This window comes from Stegostoma tigrinum, chromosome 37 (assembly GCF_030684315.1).
Source record: "Stegostoma tigrinum isolate sSteTig4 chromosome 37, sSteTig4.hap1, whole genome shotgun sequence".
NCBI classification, from domain to species: Eukaryota; Metazoa; Chordata; class Chondrichthyes; order Orectolobiformes; family Stegostomatidae; genus Stegostoma; species Stegostoma tigrinum.
Window position 1 is genome coordinate 13426012 of NC_081390.1, and position 13637 is coordinate 13439648.

The 13637-nt window shown below is 39.3% G+C and overlaps 1 protein-coding gene across 5 annotated transcripts in view; it reads right to left on the reverse strand.

Moving 5' to 3' along the window:
- The window catches only part of LOC125467562 (adenosine kinase-like), a 263606-nt gene that overhangs the window by 144222 nt on the left and 105747 nt on the right, over positions 1-13637 (reverse strand). For all 5 annotated transcript variants that reach the window (XM_048563586.2, XM_048563587.2, XM_048563582.2 and 2 more), the window contains exon 4: positions 10895-10973. In XM_048563586.2, coding sequence (XP_048419543.1) covers positions 10895-10973 — 79 coding nt within the window. The remainder of the gene's footprint in view (positions 1-10894; positions 10974-13637) is intronic.

Genomic DNA, 13637 nt, shown 5'->3' on the forward strand with positions numbered 1-13637 from the left:
TACCTCATTTTTAATAATTACAGAAAAAGCAAATTAAACAAATCAACATCCTAGATTGTTACCTTAGCCTCACATTGCAAAATCAACGACAAACTTGCTGAATTTGCAACAGAAGTCGTCATGAACAAAGTCTAAATTTATTTTGGTAACTCCTGGAATAGCAGGCGAAATCTACAACCCACACACTGCAGAACTGGACTGTCAAGCATGACAGAAGAGGAGAAATCATGGCTCTCCGCATAAATGTCGGCTGACTGGAGAAGCACAGAACAATTTCAATTTTATGACTCACATTTCCTATTCAATTGTTATTTATTATATCTTACCTTTGACAAGTTCTGAATTGATATATTCTACTTCTTTCACTATTCCTCAAACAGGAATGTTGTCTCATAAAGGAAGAATTAGGAATCCAACAGTCAGATTTGCTTGTTTGGAGTGGCATATTGAGCAGGCAATTTATTTCTAGTGTCACTAAGTGGTTTTTCTAATTTAGCATTCATTTCATTTTTCAGTAATAAATTTGTGGGTTTAGTGTTAAGCAAGTACTACAAAAACATCTGGTACATTTAACATGTGGAGTTACTGAGCAATCAATTTCACAATCTTCAACTATAATGGCAGCATGGCAGAACATGCAACATCTAAGTTGACTGGAATCAAGTACACATAAATACAACAAATCCGGCTCTGACTGTCGAGATAATGGGAACTGCAGATGCTGGAGAATCCAAGACAACAAAATGTGAAGCTGGATGAACACAGCAGGCCAAGCAGCATCTCAGGAGCACAAAAGCTGACGTTTCGGGCCTAGACCCTTCAGAGAGGGGAATGGGGAGAGGGTTCTGGAGCAAATAGGGAGAGAGGGGGAAGGCGGATTGAAGATGGAGAGAAAAGAAGCTTGGGTGGTGGGGTCGGATTGTAGGTGGCGAAAATGTCGCAGGATGATGCGTTGTATCTGGAGGTTGGTGGGGACGAGGGGGCTCCTCTTAGGGTGGTTGTTGCGGGGGCGGGGTGTGTGGGATGTGTTGCGGGAAACGCGGGAGACATGGTCAAGGGCGTTCTCGACCACTGCGGGGGGAAAGTTGCGGTCCTTGAAGAAAGTGAACGGCTCTGACCGATAGACGTGATTGAAAAAGTCCAGGTACCAATCATTGCGAAGCAATTATGTCCGTTGCATTCCACGGACTCTGACACTCCATCTAATGAGGGCAAGACTAGATGAGCAAACAGTATTCCCAGAAATGCTGTCAGTACACCAAGTACTAATCTGAGACTATGCGAACCTTTTTTTATTTTAGCAACTGATATTGTCTGGTGAATTTGAAGTTGCTTTCAACTGTGCTTTAAATCCCTGAATAAGGTTATGCACCCTAGGCAGTCAAACAATTGAAGAGATTTCAGGTAATCATTTATCAGTTATTAAAATCCTAAAATTCAAAATGAAAGCATGTGTTAATCAAAATATAAACAAGTTTCAATTCTGACTTCCGCTTTGGGACTTTGAAGAAGCATGAATAAATTACACATCTTTGTTTGAAAGTTGACATTTATACGGAGAAGGAAAAGATCGCAAATCACTGCTAAAACATGCAAGAAGCCACAACAGCCAGAGCTGTTTCCTTTCAAGGTCCCTGTTGATCGTTTTTTTAAAAACTTTTGACTGCTTTGCCTGAAAAGGAAGTTTAGTTTGCCTGCCATAAAGTTTATGATACCGCACCATATTTTTTAGCAAAGCAGATTTGTCTATGCAGTTACATTAAACTTGGCTTCCGGCACATGCTTTGCTTTTACAGTCCACATTATATTTATAAATATATGATACTGTAAACTTTTTTTTATTTAGCTCTAACAACTCATTTTGCCAAAAAGTTTGTGAATCTGAATTCTTGGCCCTCTTTCCACCTTATAAATTTTACATCCCTTCCTCAGTTTGACATACAAAAATGAAAACATCTTGCAGTGAAATAATACACTGAAAGCAGTAAACTTACCTCAGGTGCACCTGGAGAAGTGATATACAAGGTGACATTAGCATGACTCACTGCAGGTTTGATCAAAGAATTAGGTTTAAGGACTGGAAAGTGGAAAATTGGTAGAGAGCTTAGGCAGAAAATTCCAGAATCTGGAATCTGGACAGGCCAAGACACAGCATTCAGTCAAACAGAGATTAAATAAAGGGGTGCGCATCACGTGCACAACTGCAGGATTGGCCAGGAATGATGAGAGAGGTGCAAGGTGAAGAGATTGGGAGGGGTAAGGTCTTAGAATGATTGGAAAACAAAGCCAAAAATAATAAAAATGAGGTTTTATTCTTTCATCATGTCAACTCAAATTCATACTTCTTTTGACAAATTCTCTTTTTTTCATTTGAGGTACCGAAACTAGCATGTAATTGCAACAAACAGGATTCTTAGCCTTTGCTGATCCTAATCTGAGTAACAAGCCTGCTCTAACAAGCATGGCTGATCTGATGTGCCTCACTGGATCTACCTGCTTTTCATTATTCATTGACAATCAATAAAGTGTGCAGCTTAGCTTTCAAAAGTGATACTTTCCAGTGGAAATTTTCACAGAATGATCTACTGAGAGAGAAAAAAAAATCACATCTCCAAGTTAAAATGAGTGACCCCTTTTTAAAAATCCTATCCTTTGGCTCTAGTCACTCTCAAGGCAAAACATCCTCACAGAATTGGTTTTGTATGGTTCAAGTAAGATCACCTTCCATTCTTCATCACTCTAAAGGTAACAGGTCCAACTTGCCTAAGGCCTTCATCCTGAGATTTTGCTGAGTGAGACTTCTTCAGCTGCTTTTAATCCAATCATACCCTTTTAGCAGCAAGGAAGCCAAAACTGTATTACATACTCGAGATGGAGTCTCACCCAAGCTCCCTGCAATTATAGCAAATATCCCTACTTTCATACTCCACTTCTCTTGCCACGTTCAACAGTATTCCATTCCCATATCATTTTTTTGTATAAAATCCAGAGATTCACAGCCCTTTGAGAGAAATAACTTATCTTTTTGTTTTCAATTCTACAACCCCTTTCCCTAAAACCTTGACCTTTCATTCTAGATTGTCCACACAGGGGAACATCCTTTCTGTGGCTACTTTGTCAACCCCCATTGCATCTTCTACACCTCAAATACATCATATCATGCTTCTAAACTCCAGAAGGTCCTAAACCGCTCAAACTGCTCTTCATATGACAACTGCCACATCTCTGGAATCAATCTAGCGAACCTCCTCTAAACCTCAAGTGCCACTGCTTCCTTCCTCAACAAAGTGACTAAATTGTTCTCAATACTCCAGGTGCAGTCTCACGAATGGCTTGTATCGTTGCAGCAATAGTTGCTTACTTTTATAATCTACTCCTTTAACAGTATGTCAAAATTCCATTTGTCTTTTTTATTACCTACTGTGCCTGCATGCTAATTTTGTGCTTCACACAAGGTGACCCAGATCCCTCTACCCCAAAGCATGAGTTGCCTTTAATCATCCAATCGAAATGGATATTGGTCCAAATTTTGGTCCATTCACCTACCTATCCATGTCAGTTTGTGAATTTTTATTTCTTCATTGCAACCTATTTTCCCATCTATTTGAGTGCCATCTCCAAATTTAACAATAGTACTTTCTATCCCCGCATCCACATCATTAACAGATTGTAAACTGTTGGGCCTTGGGGACTGAACTCTGTGACACACAATTAATTGCACTGTCAACGAGAAAATGACCTATTTATCTTGACTCTTCTGCTTCCTGCTGCAATCCTCTAGCCAAACTAATAATTATCCCTGTGATCTTACTTTGTATATTAACCTTTTGTGCAGCACCTCAACAAATGCCTCTAAGTCTAATTACACAACATCTACAAAATTCTTGTGATCCACTTTGCTTGTTACATCTTTAAAAAACTCTAGCAATTTAGTCAAACATGATTTATGCTTCATAAAGCCAAAGTGACTCTGACAGATTACATTTTGACTTTTCAAATATCCTGTTATTACTTTATTAACAACAATCTAACAATTTCCTAAAGACACATTTTAAACTAACTAGTCTGTAATATCTTTTCTGCCTTCCTCCCTGTTGGAATAATGACGTTATATTAGTATTTTTGCAATTCACTGCAACCTTTCCAAAATTCCTTGGATTTTTGCAGTATTATAACCATTATAATCATTATCTTGACTGCCACTTCCTTCAAACTCCAAGATGTTAGCTATCGGGGCCTTGGGATTTGTCTGTCTTCACTCCCAACCACTTTACAGAAATCAAACTGCCACGGAGAATTTGCTCCTCTATCACATCCAGAGGATTGACCAAGCTATTTATTTCGATTCGCCATTTGAGCTTTTGGTAGTCTCTTCCTTGTTTAGTCACAATTCGGCCTTGATTTTATCAGCTTCAAATATTCCCTTCAGAGTTCAAACCAAATACTTCTGATGTAGAACTTTATAATTAAAATTATACTCCACTGAGGTTACCTATTTGCTAGCGTTACTGAGAAATGGTTTCATACAGTAACTTAAACCAAGAATTTTATGAACTGAAAACAAAAATTTCAAGCTGTGTGTTTTTCCCTGATCCTTCCAAATGGTAAGTATATTAATTCCCTTCAACATGTATTCCATCTGCCTGTAAAATCCCCAAATGCAAACAAATCCCAATTATTACTCCATGGACTCCCGCTTTCCTAGTTTATTTTTAAATTTAAAATCAATACGTCTCCAGAAATATTAAGACAATCATTGAGCCCACTCACACACAATGCAAAATCCACATGCCACTAGTTCAAAATCCAAATTCTAAAATGAACAATTATGTTCCATATAAAATCACATACCCTACATCAAGGATGATTTCACTTTCACAGACAGTACAAACACTGTCTGACTGCACTGAGATTTTCTAATTTCTCCAATATACCTACACAATAATAATAATAAACGTGAGCATTTTTCTGTTGACATTAGTCTAAGTGGTCTATAATTTCCTGTTTATTGACTCCTTCATTGTTGAATAGAGGAGATACACTGAATTTTTTCTAATGCAAGGAGTTATATCCAGAATTTAGGGAATTTTGCAAAATTGCAAGAAATGTATACCCTCCGTATCATCTTTTAATTTATAAGTATTTCTCCTACATAATTTGTGAATATAGTCAAACAATATCTGATTAACTATTCTGCCATTTCCTTATTTCTCAATATTAATGACAGATGAACATACAAGTTAGGAATTGGAGTTGACACCTCCAGCCCCTGAGCCTGCTCCACCATTATGGCTCTGAGCTGATCGTTCCACATTCCCGCCTATTCCAATAACCTTTCAGCCCCTTGCTCAAACAGAACCTAACATTCTGTCCTAAGAATACTCAAGGATTCTGTTTCAACTGCCCACCATAAAGAGTTCCAAAGACTCTCAAACCTGTTGGAATATACTATTCATTCACCTCTGTTTTAAATGAGCAATCCATGATTTTTAAAATTGTGATGTCAAGATCTAGACTTTCCCACAACAGAAAACATTCTCTCCGTATCCATCCTGCTAGTGTGCTCTTACCAATGCCCTATATAACTGGAGGATCATCTCCCAACCTTTCCACTCGATTCCCTCACAACAACTGATTAGTTTTCTTTATTACTTGCTGTATCTTTTATAATGCTTGCAGCATGATACCTAGATACTTCAACTTCTGAACTCTATAACTTTTCACCATTTAAGGGGTGGCACAATGGATCAGTTGTTAGCACTACTGACTCACAGCACAGGGACCTGGGTTTGATGTCAGCCTTGGATGACTGCACATGCCTAATTTGCACAGTGTCTCCATATCTGGATGAGTTCCCTCCCACAGTCCAATGAAGTGGGGGTTAGATGGGAGTGGCTATGTTAAATTGCCCCGTAGGCTCCAGGGATGTGTAGGCTAGGAGGATTTGCCATGATAAATGTGGGATTACGGGGATAAGTGTACTGAGTTCAGGCTGGGTGGGATGCTCTTTGAAGGCTCCACGCAGATTCACTGGCTAAATGACCTCTTTCTGCACTGTGGGAATTCTATGATTTATATAATTTTATTGTCACTCTTCCTGCCAAAAAGTGCAATTTCATATTTTTGCATATTATGCTCTATTTGCCCACTCATTTAGTGTATCAATAGATCTTTCGATCCTCCTTATATCATTTTCATCACTAACTTTCCTATCTATGCTTGTATTCAGAAAATTTACAGTATTATAGAATGGTGAGATGGTGAGGCCCCAACTTTGATCCATATTATATCCGCTACCACTCATTACATGTGGCAACTAGAAAATGGCCTTTGTGCCTAGTGTTTCCTGTTAACCAGCAAATCTTGTATCTCTGGAAATTTATTATCCACTGCCACCAAATTTCCAGCTTCTTCTACTGTCTCTAGAGGACCAACACTTGTTTGAGTTACTGTTTTACTTTCGAAAATCCACAGAAACACTTAGCTACTTTTATATTTTAAGTTAGTTTTCTCTCATGCCTGTATTCTAATTACTCCCTTTGCATAATCATTTGAACTATTCTTTCCTGGTTTATAAACTACATCTTATCTTCAGACTTAACTTTAATTTTACATTTTGCCTGTGAAAACATCCTTAGTTTGCCCATGGCCTTCCCCACATCTTTTTTCTCCCCTCACTGGAGTGTATTTCAGCCGAACCATATGAAATATCTCTTTAAATATTTGTCATTTTATTTCCTTTAAGTCCTCATTTTGCTTTAGCCAACTATATTAATTGTCTTGTTTTTGCCAGTGTTTAAAATTAACTAACTAGTCTTAGACTCTCCCTTTTGACTTCATTCTTGCTATGATTACTGTTACTACTCAGTTTGTTCCCTGGGAGGTCACTGAATTAATCATGTCCCATTGCATAATACCAAGTGGCTCTAGGATGTATAATCAATCACCTCTAAAATAATCTATGAATTCATCTTCAAATTATCTTCCAAATTTTATTGGTTAGTTTTTAAAACAAAAATTTAATGGAGGTGGATATTGAGAGCTTGGCCAGTGTTTACTGCCCATCCATAATTGCTGCTCAGAAGGTGTGAACTGTCTTCTTGAACCATTGGAGTTGGAACATGGGGAAGACTCGCATCTTATTGTGAAAGGACTTTCTGAATTCTGACCCAGCGAAAATGAAAATAAAAATCACAATACTGAAGTCAGGATAATGTTAAGCTCGGAGGGGAACACTTGCAGGTGTTGGCATCTTCTTGTATCGCTCTTGTCCTTTAAGGTGACAGAGATTATGCAGCTACTATTAGTGTGCTTACAAATCAATTCCGCAAGTGAATTCTTAGCTTCACATAAACCAATTCAATGGGCTGAATCTTGTATTTATTTGACTAAGTCAGAGAGTTGTTTGGAGGGTTTCTTGCTGCATCTTACCAGGTTTGCTGCACTATTTATCTAACCCATCCCATGACAGCGCTCTCATCCAATTTCTGCTCCATCTCACCACTCAGTACATATCAGTCAAAAGACTACCATTCCTCACATACACTTTCTCATCGACAGGATGCTTTACAGCTGGACAAGTGCTGGAAATCTGGTACTGACCTTCACTGGGCACATCACGACACAGCAGCCTCAAAGCCACACAGTTCATAAACAGCATGGCTGACATTCCCCTGCACACAGAACCCATTCGGTCACCCGAGACTCTCTTGGAACCATCATGCCAGACACTGCAGTCATCCGTAGGTACATCCCACTTGAACTGCTTCTAATGCATAGTGTAGACCCACAGCATGTCCCTGTCCAGTAAGGGAACTGCAGATACAGTCAAGCAAGCAAACAAATACAAACATGAGCTTCTATTTACAGAAAGCAAAAGGGAACACAAACAAAGTCAATGGAGGGTGAAGTTTGCCCCCACAGTGCAAACCAGATTTTGGCATCACAATGAATGAATATTTTACAGTCCACAGTCTGCTGCTCTCATTACGAGAAATGGATATCAAAGAGCTTTCTTCTGTCTTATGCACAATGTAGCTGAGCTCAGTCATGGGTAGGTGTTTTTTTTAAAAATTCGTTCACCGGATGCGGGCATTGTTGGAGAGGCCTGAGGGCCATTGCAGGGATCTGGAGTCAGAGGTAAGGATGGCAGTTTTCTTCCCTAAAGGAAGAGTGAACGGGGGGGGGGTTCTCCAACAATTGACAATGGATTCATGTCATCTTTCCAGATATTAATTGAATTCAAATTCTACCGTGTGCCATGGTTGGCTTCGAACACAGGTCCCCAGAACAGTGCCTGAGTCTTTGGATTAACAATCCAACGATAATAATATGAGGCCATCCTCCACCTCATGTCCCTGTCCTCCTAAGAACACTGCTCTTGCTGCACAGCATCCAGCACAGATGCCTTTGCGCTTGCTCCAATCATGCAGAGCACAACATGCCAGGATCAATGTGGCATACTCAGGCTGAACAAATATGGCAGAAAACAAAATTTAGGGGGCTATTCCCCAGCAAGGCAAGCTATAAATATGCAGTAAGTACCAGAGAACATGAGCCCTCCAAGTTACAATCTGGGCCAGTTTTGAAGTTGAGCATCTGTTAGGGAATGCCAATGTCACTGCTATAGCCTGCAAGAATTTCTAGTGAGGCAGCAATGCAAATCTGTGCCTTGTAAGCAGCCTATCAACAAAATCACAGGTTGTGAATTTGCCTATCCACCCCCATAAATAACCAACAACAACACAAATCACATTTGCATGATTTCGGACCATTTTTAACCCGTATTTTCAACCACCTCTGCACTCTCAAACTTAATCACTCAGAGTTCTCAGGAACAGAACCTTTGCAGATCCAGAAGAATGATCACATTTACTAAGGAATAATTCCCCTGAATTAGCAACTCGGCACTGCCCAATAAGAAAACTTACCATTCCGTTTCCTTAAAGCATAACAGTTGCAAAGTTGCGTTCGCAATGTTGAAATGGCCCTCAGACTTTATGTTCAATTCTGCCACAGATTCGATCATAGTCCACATCACTCAGAACCCTCTAAGATTCTGCTCAAAATCTTCATGTTTCGAAGCAAGATAAATATTCACTATTACACTAATGTTATCTTTAATTAAATCAGCTTTTCCTATCTGCCAATTCTTCCGGAATGTAGAATACCCTTGAACATTCAGATCCCAGCCTGAATAACCTTCTAACTACAGCTCTGATATGGCTGTTAGACAGTAAAATTTGACTGAGCTGATAATTCATCTATTTTGCTGAATGATGTGTGCACTCGGATGCAGCGCCTTTAGTTCCGGCTTCTGACTAATTTTGCCAACTCTGGCCTTAACTGCTTGTGCAGTCAAGATTATACGGCCTGCCCTTCCTATCAGGAATTCCAATTACTCGCACACAGTATTTTGAACAAGGTTTTGATTATTAGTTTGATTTTACCTTAAATATTTATGAATCTGTGTGAAAGATGATCAGTTTGTTGTTTGTTTATTATCTTCATGAATCTTGCTTGTTATCTATGAGCTCTCTATTTATAATAAGTTTTCCAAACTTAAGTTTGCACCAGCCTTGGTTACGTTCTGTGCCAAGTTGACTGTTTCTGCTGCACTCACTAGTATGACAGCACACAAACACAGAAGGCCATTTGAGCCCTCAAGCCTGCTCCACCATTCAATATGATCATGGCTGTTCACCAAACTCAATAACCAATTCCCACCCTCCCCCATATCCCTTGAACCTTTTCGCCATCAGTGATATATATACCTCCTCCTTTAAAGGAAAGGAAGCAATTGGGAATGTATAGTCTGGATAGTCATGCGTAAATAATTGAATGGATGGAAGATTCCCTTACTTGCTGAACTTGAGCAAAATATCTCAAAAAGGGCAACAGTGAACTGGATTGAGCAGTGCAACCTGGATTAGTTTTGAGATAATATTTTATTGAAGTCCATTCTTCCTAAACTGAACTTGAAGAAAAATATGCCCTTCAAAATTATGTTGCAATCCCTATAATAACTTTGATAGAGTCTACAGCACAGGGCCAAAATTGGCTACAGCAGACAACCTGCAGTACATAGAGGTACAGCTGAGACCAAGAGGGGTTGACAGCAAATGGTCAAAAGAGGTTCTGGCAAATGACTTGGAGGTGGGGGAAGAAATGGCAGGGGGCTACAACATGCTCCATTAAGTTCACTGTTTAAAGCACAGAATTGCTGAATTTATCCTTCAATGTTTCAAATTTAATTTTACAGTTTTTACAGAGCAGGATTGGCAGAACTGCTGGTCTGAATAAATGTCTGCATAAATATTCTCCAGTCAGGCCTGCTAGGAAGTCTGAATATGAATGGACACAATTTGGAAATAGTGAGTTGGAGAAAGGTAACTTTCAATAAGAAGGATTGCAAACATGAAATGTTTAAACACATTCCAAGCACAATAAAACATGTAATAACTAAAAACAAAAATTAATAGTACTAAATGAAAGGAATTTTACCCATGGAAATTTTTCGTGCTGCGAAGTAAATGCGACTTGGGCATTTCTGGGATTTAACAACCTGAAACTACACCTGACTATATCCACTCAACTGAATAGCTACACTTCTGACCTATACGAGTAGGAAAAATGAACAGCAACAAATTTCACTCAAGCTTATCGTGCTGCGACAGCACTGCTTCCTGCAAAAAAACTACATTACGATACACAAGCGAATTCCGAGATGGTACAGTCAGCTCACTTATGACAACACTAAAGTCAAATTTGAGTTGTGGCAAATTAATTACAGCATATTTGTCTTCAAAAATGAGCAATATATTTTTTCCATTAAACAAGAATTGGAAAGAATTTAGTCAGTCATTATCTCAGGTATTGTTGAATAAAGACAAACCTGGGCCACTTTGACTGAATTCTGGGTAGAGCCACCAGCATGATACTCCACTTTGAACTTCTTTACAAGTTCATCAAACCTACAAGAAAATCCAAAAGAATGAAAGGCTTGATTAAAAGGCTTGGAGGCAGAAGTAAAGACTTGAGACTTGCTTGTAACATACAGGAAATTCACCCTCATAAAGGTACTGAGCAAGTTGTCACCAGACTATTTCATAATCTTGAATAAAATATATACCTGCATATGCATTTGAAAGTTAGATACATGACATATTTATCATTTTAAACTTGGATGCATGTGAACATTTGAAGGCAAGTTAATATGAAGAATGCCAACATACATAGAACAATAATATGTTCTGCACTGGTTACATTTATGTAATCTTGCTGATCAAACACTTTCCGCTTTATTTATTTAAGAGTCAATACACTTAATTGGTTGTGAAAACACTGCAAAGTTCTTGCCTTCAGTAAATTAAGTTTTAGAAAAAGACTGCATAATCTCAAAATAGCTTTACTTCATGATCCCACAAATATGGAAAATATTGCAAAAGTCAATTTATTTGAAACAAAGCAGCTCAGGGAAGATGTACATTTTAGTAAGAACTACTGTTTTAGTTGCAATTCTTCAGACTGGGATTTCCGCTTTGTCCAGTCCTAAATACACAACATCAGAACAAGGCTGTGCTTATAAATTCCGCAACCGGTTGGTTCAAAGCTGCAGTGTGATAGCTATCACGTTTAATGCAGCCAACACTCAAAAGAAAACAGTTTTTGATTTACCCCTGTCAGAAACATTAAATGTTTGGCTTAGCTTGTGTGCTTTTGCGATTTCTTTTGTGGCTTGTCTTATTATTCCAAACTGCACTTCATTTGAGGTGAGGAAAGGAGGAGTGCATGAACAAAAGGGAACATCAACAAGCATGCAAGGCACATTACATTTGTTTTACGTTTACCAACTACTCCCGAAACAAAAGTTTATGACAGTTAAGCAACTTAACAATAACTAAACAACCTAAAACACTCCACACAAAGCTAGTGATCGATTCAAGGTGGAAGAGAATAAACGCTACTTTTAACCTCTCCAACTAATGGAATTAAAGAGCGAGTCAGATATGAAATCAGAACCATAAGATGGTCGCCTCTCCCCTTTCCTCTGGCCTAGAAAATACCAAAAACACAAGTAATGTTGGGCATATTTTAAAGTTATCTGGTATGACATCCATGTATTATTTTGATCTAACTTGAGCTTTCTTAAGATCTTCGCTGCAGTAGCCGAAAATGCTGTCATGGAAATTCAGACAGCTGACATCCTGGATCTGGAGGATGCTTCGAAATTACACCTCATACTGCCACACATGGTTTCAGCACCTCTATCCCAGCAGAGCACAAGGACCGCCGAATCGGCACCCTAATACAGAAAGGTACAGTATAAAGTAAGCACTATTGGGAAATACAAGAGGTTTTACATGGGGTATAGGCACTTACCTTTGCAGATCGTTAAAAAAATTCATTCATGGGATGAGGACGTTGCCGGCTAGACCAGCGTTTATTGTCCATCCCTAATTGTCCAGAGGGCAGTTAAGAATCAACCACAGTTGTGAAGTCTGGACTTACATTTAGGCTAGATCACATTAGAATGGCAGTTTCTTTCCTCATAGCACATCATGAGCCAGAAGATCTTTTCCCTCCCCAGTATGCAACAATGGTCATCATTGGATTTTAGATTAGATTTGTATTGAATTCAAATTCCATTTTGACCTATCCCCTCCTTCCACCTCAAGCCGCACCTCCATTTCCCACCTACCAACCTCATCCCACCTCCGTGACCTGTCCGTCCTCCCCGGACTGACCTATCCCCTCCCCACCTATACTCTCCTCTCCACCTATCTTCTCCTCTGTCTATCTTCAGTCCGCTTCCCCCTCTCTCCCTATTTATTTCAGAACCCTCTCCCCATCCCTCTCTCTGGAGGGGGGTCTAGGCCCGAAACGTCAGCTTTTGTGCTCCTGAGATGCTGTGTTTATCCAGCTTCACACTTTGTTATCTTCCATTTTCTAACATGACAGATTTTGAATCCACAATCCAAGAACATTACCTGGGTCTCGATTAACAGCTCAGTGATAATACCACTTGACCATTGCCTCCTCTTCACTGCAGTGAAGTGATGAGAGTTCAGTAAATGCAAAATGGTAGTTGCAAGACAAGTTTTGAGTAATGGGAAACTCAATTTGGTTGAATCAAGCAATGCGCCCAAAGGATCAGGTCCTCTGTTTTTGTCATTTATGTAAATTATTTGGATCTGAACACAAGAGGCATGGTTAGTACGTTTGCAGATGGCACCAAAATTGGTGGTGCAGTGGACAGCCAAGAAGGTCACCTCAGAGTACAACAGGACCTGATCAAATGAGCAAATAGGCAATTTAGATAAATGTGAGGTGCTGTATTTTGGAAGGGTAAATGAAAGTAGGGCTTATACAATTAATTCTAAAGTCCTGGGGCATGTTGCTGAACAATGACACCTTGGAATGCAGGTTCATTTTTCCTTGGAAGCAGAGTTACAGGTAGACATGATGGTGAAGGCAGCGTTTGGTATGCTTGCTTTTTGTCACCACACTGAGTATAGGAGTTAAGAGGTCATGTTGCAGCTGTACAGGTCATTGGTTAGGCTACTTTTGGGGTACTGCATTCAGTTCTGGTCACCCTGCTATAGGAAGGATGTTGTGAAACTTGAAAGGGTTCAGAA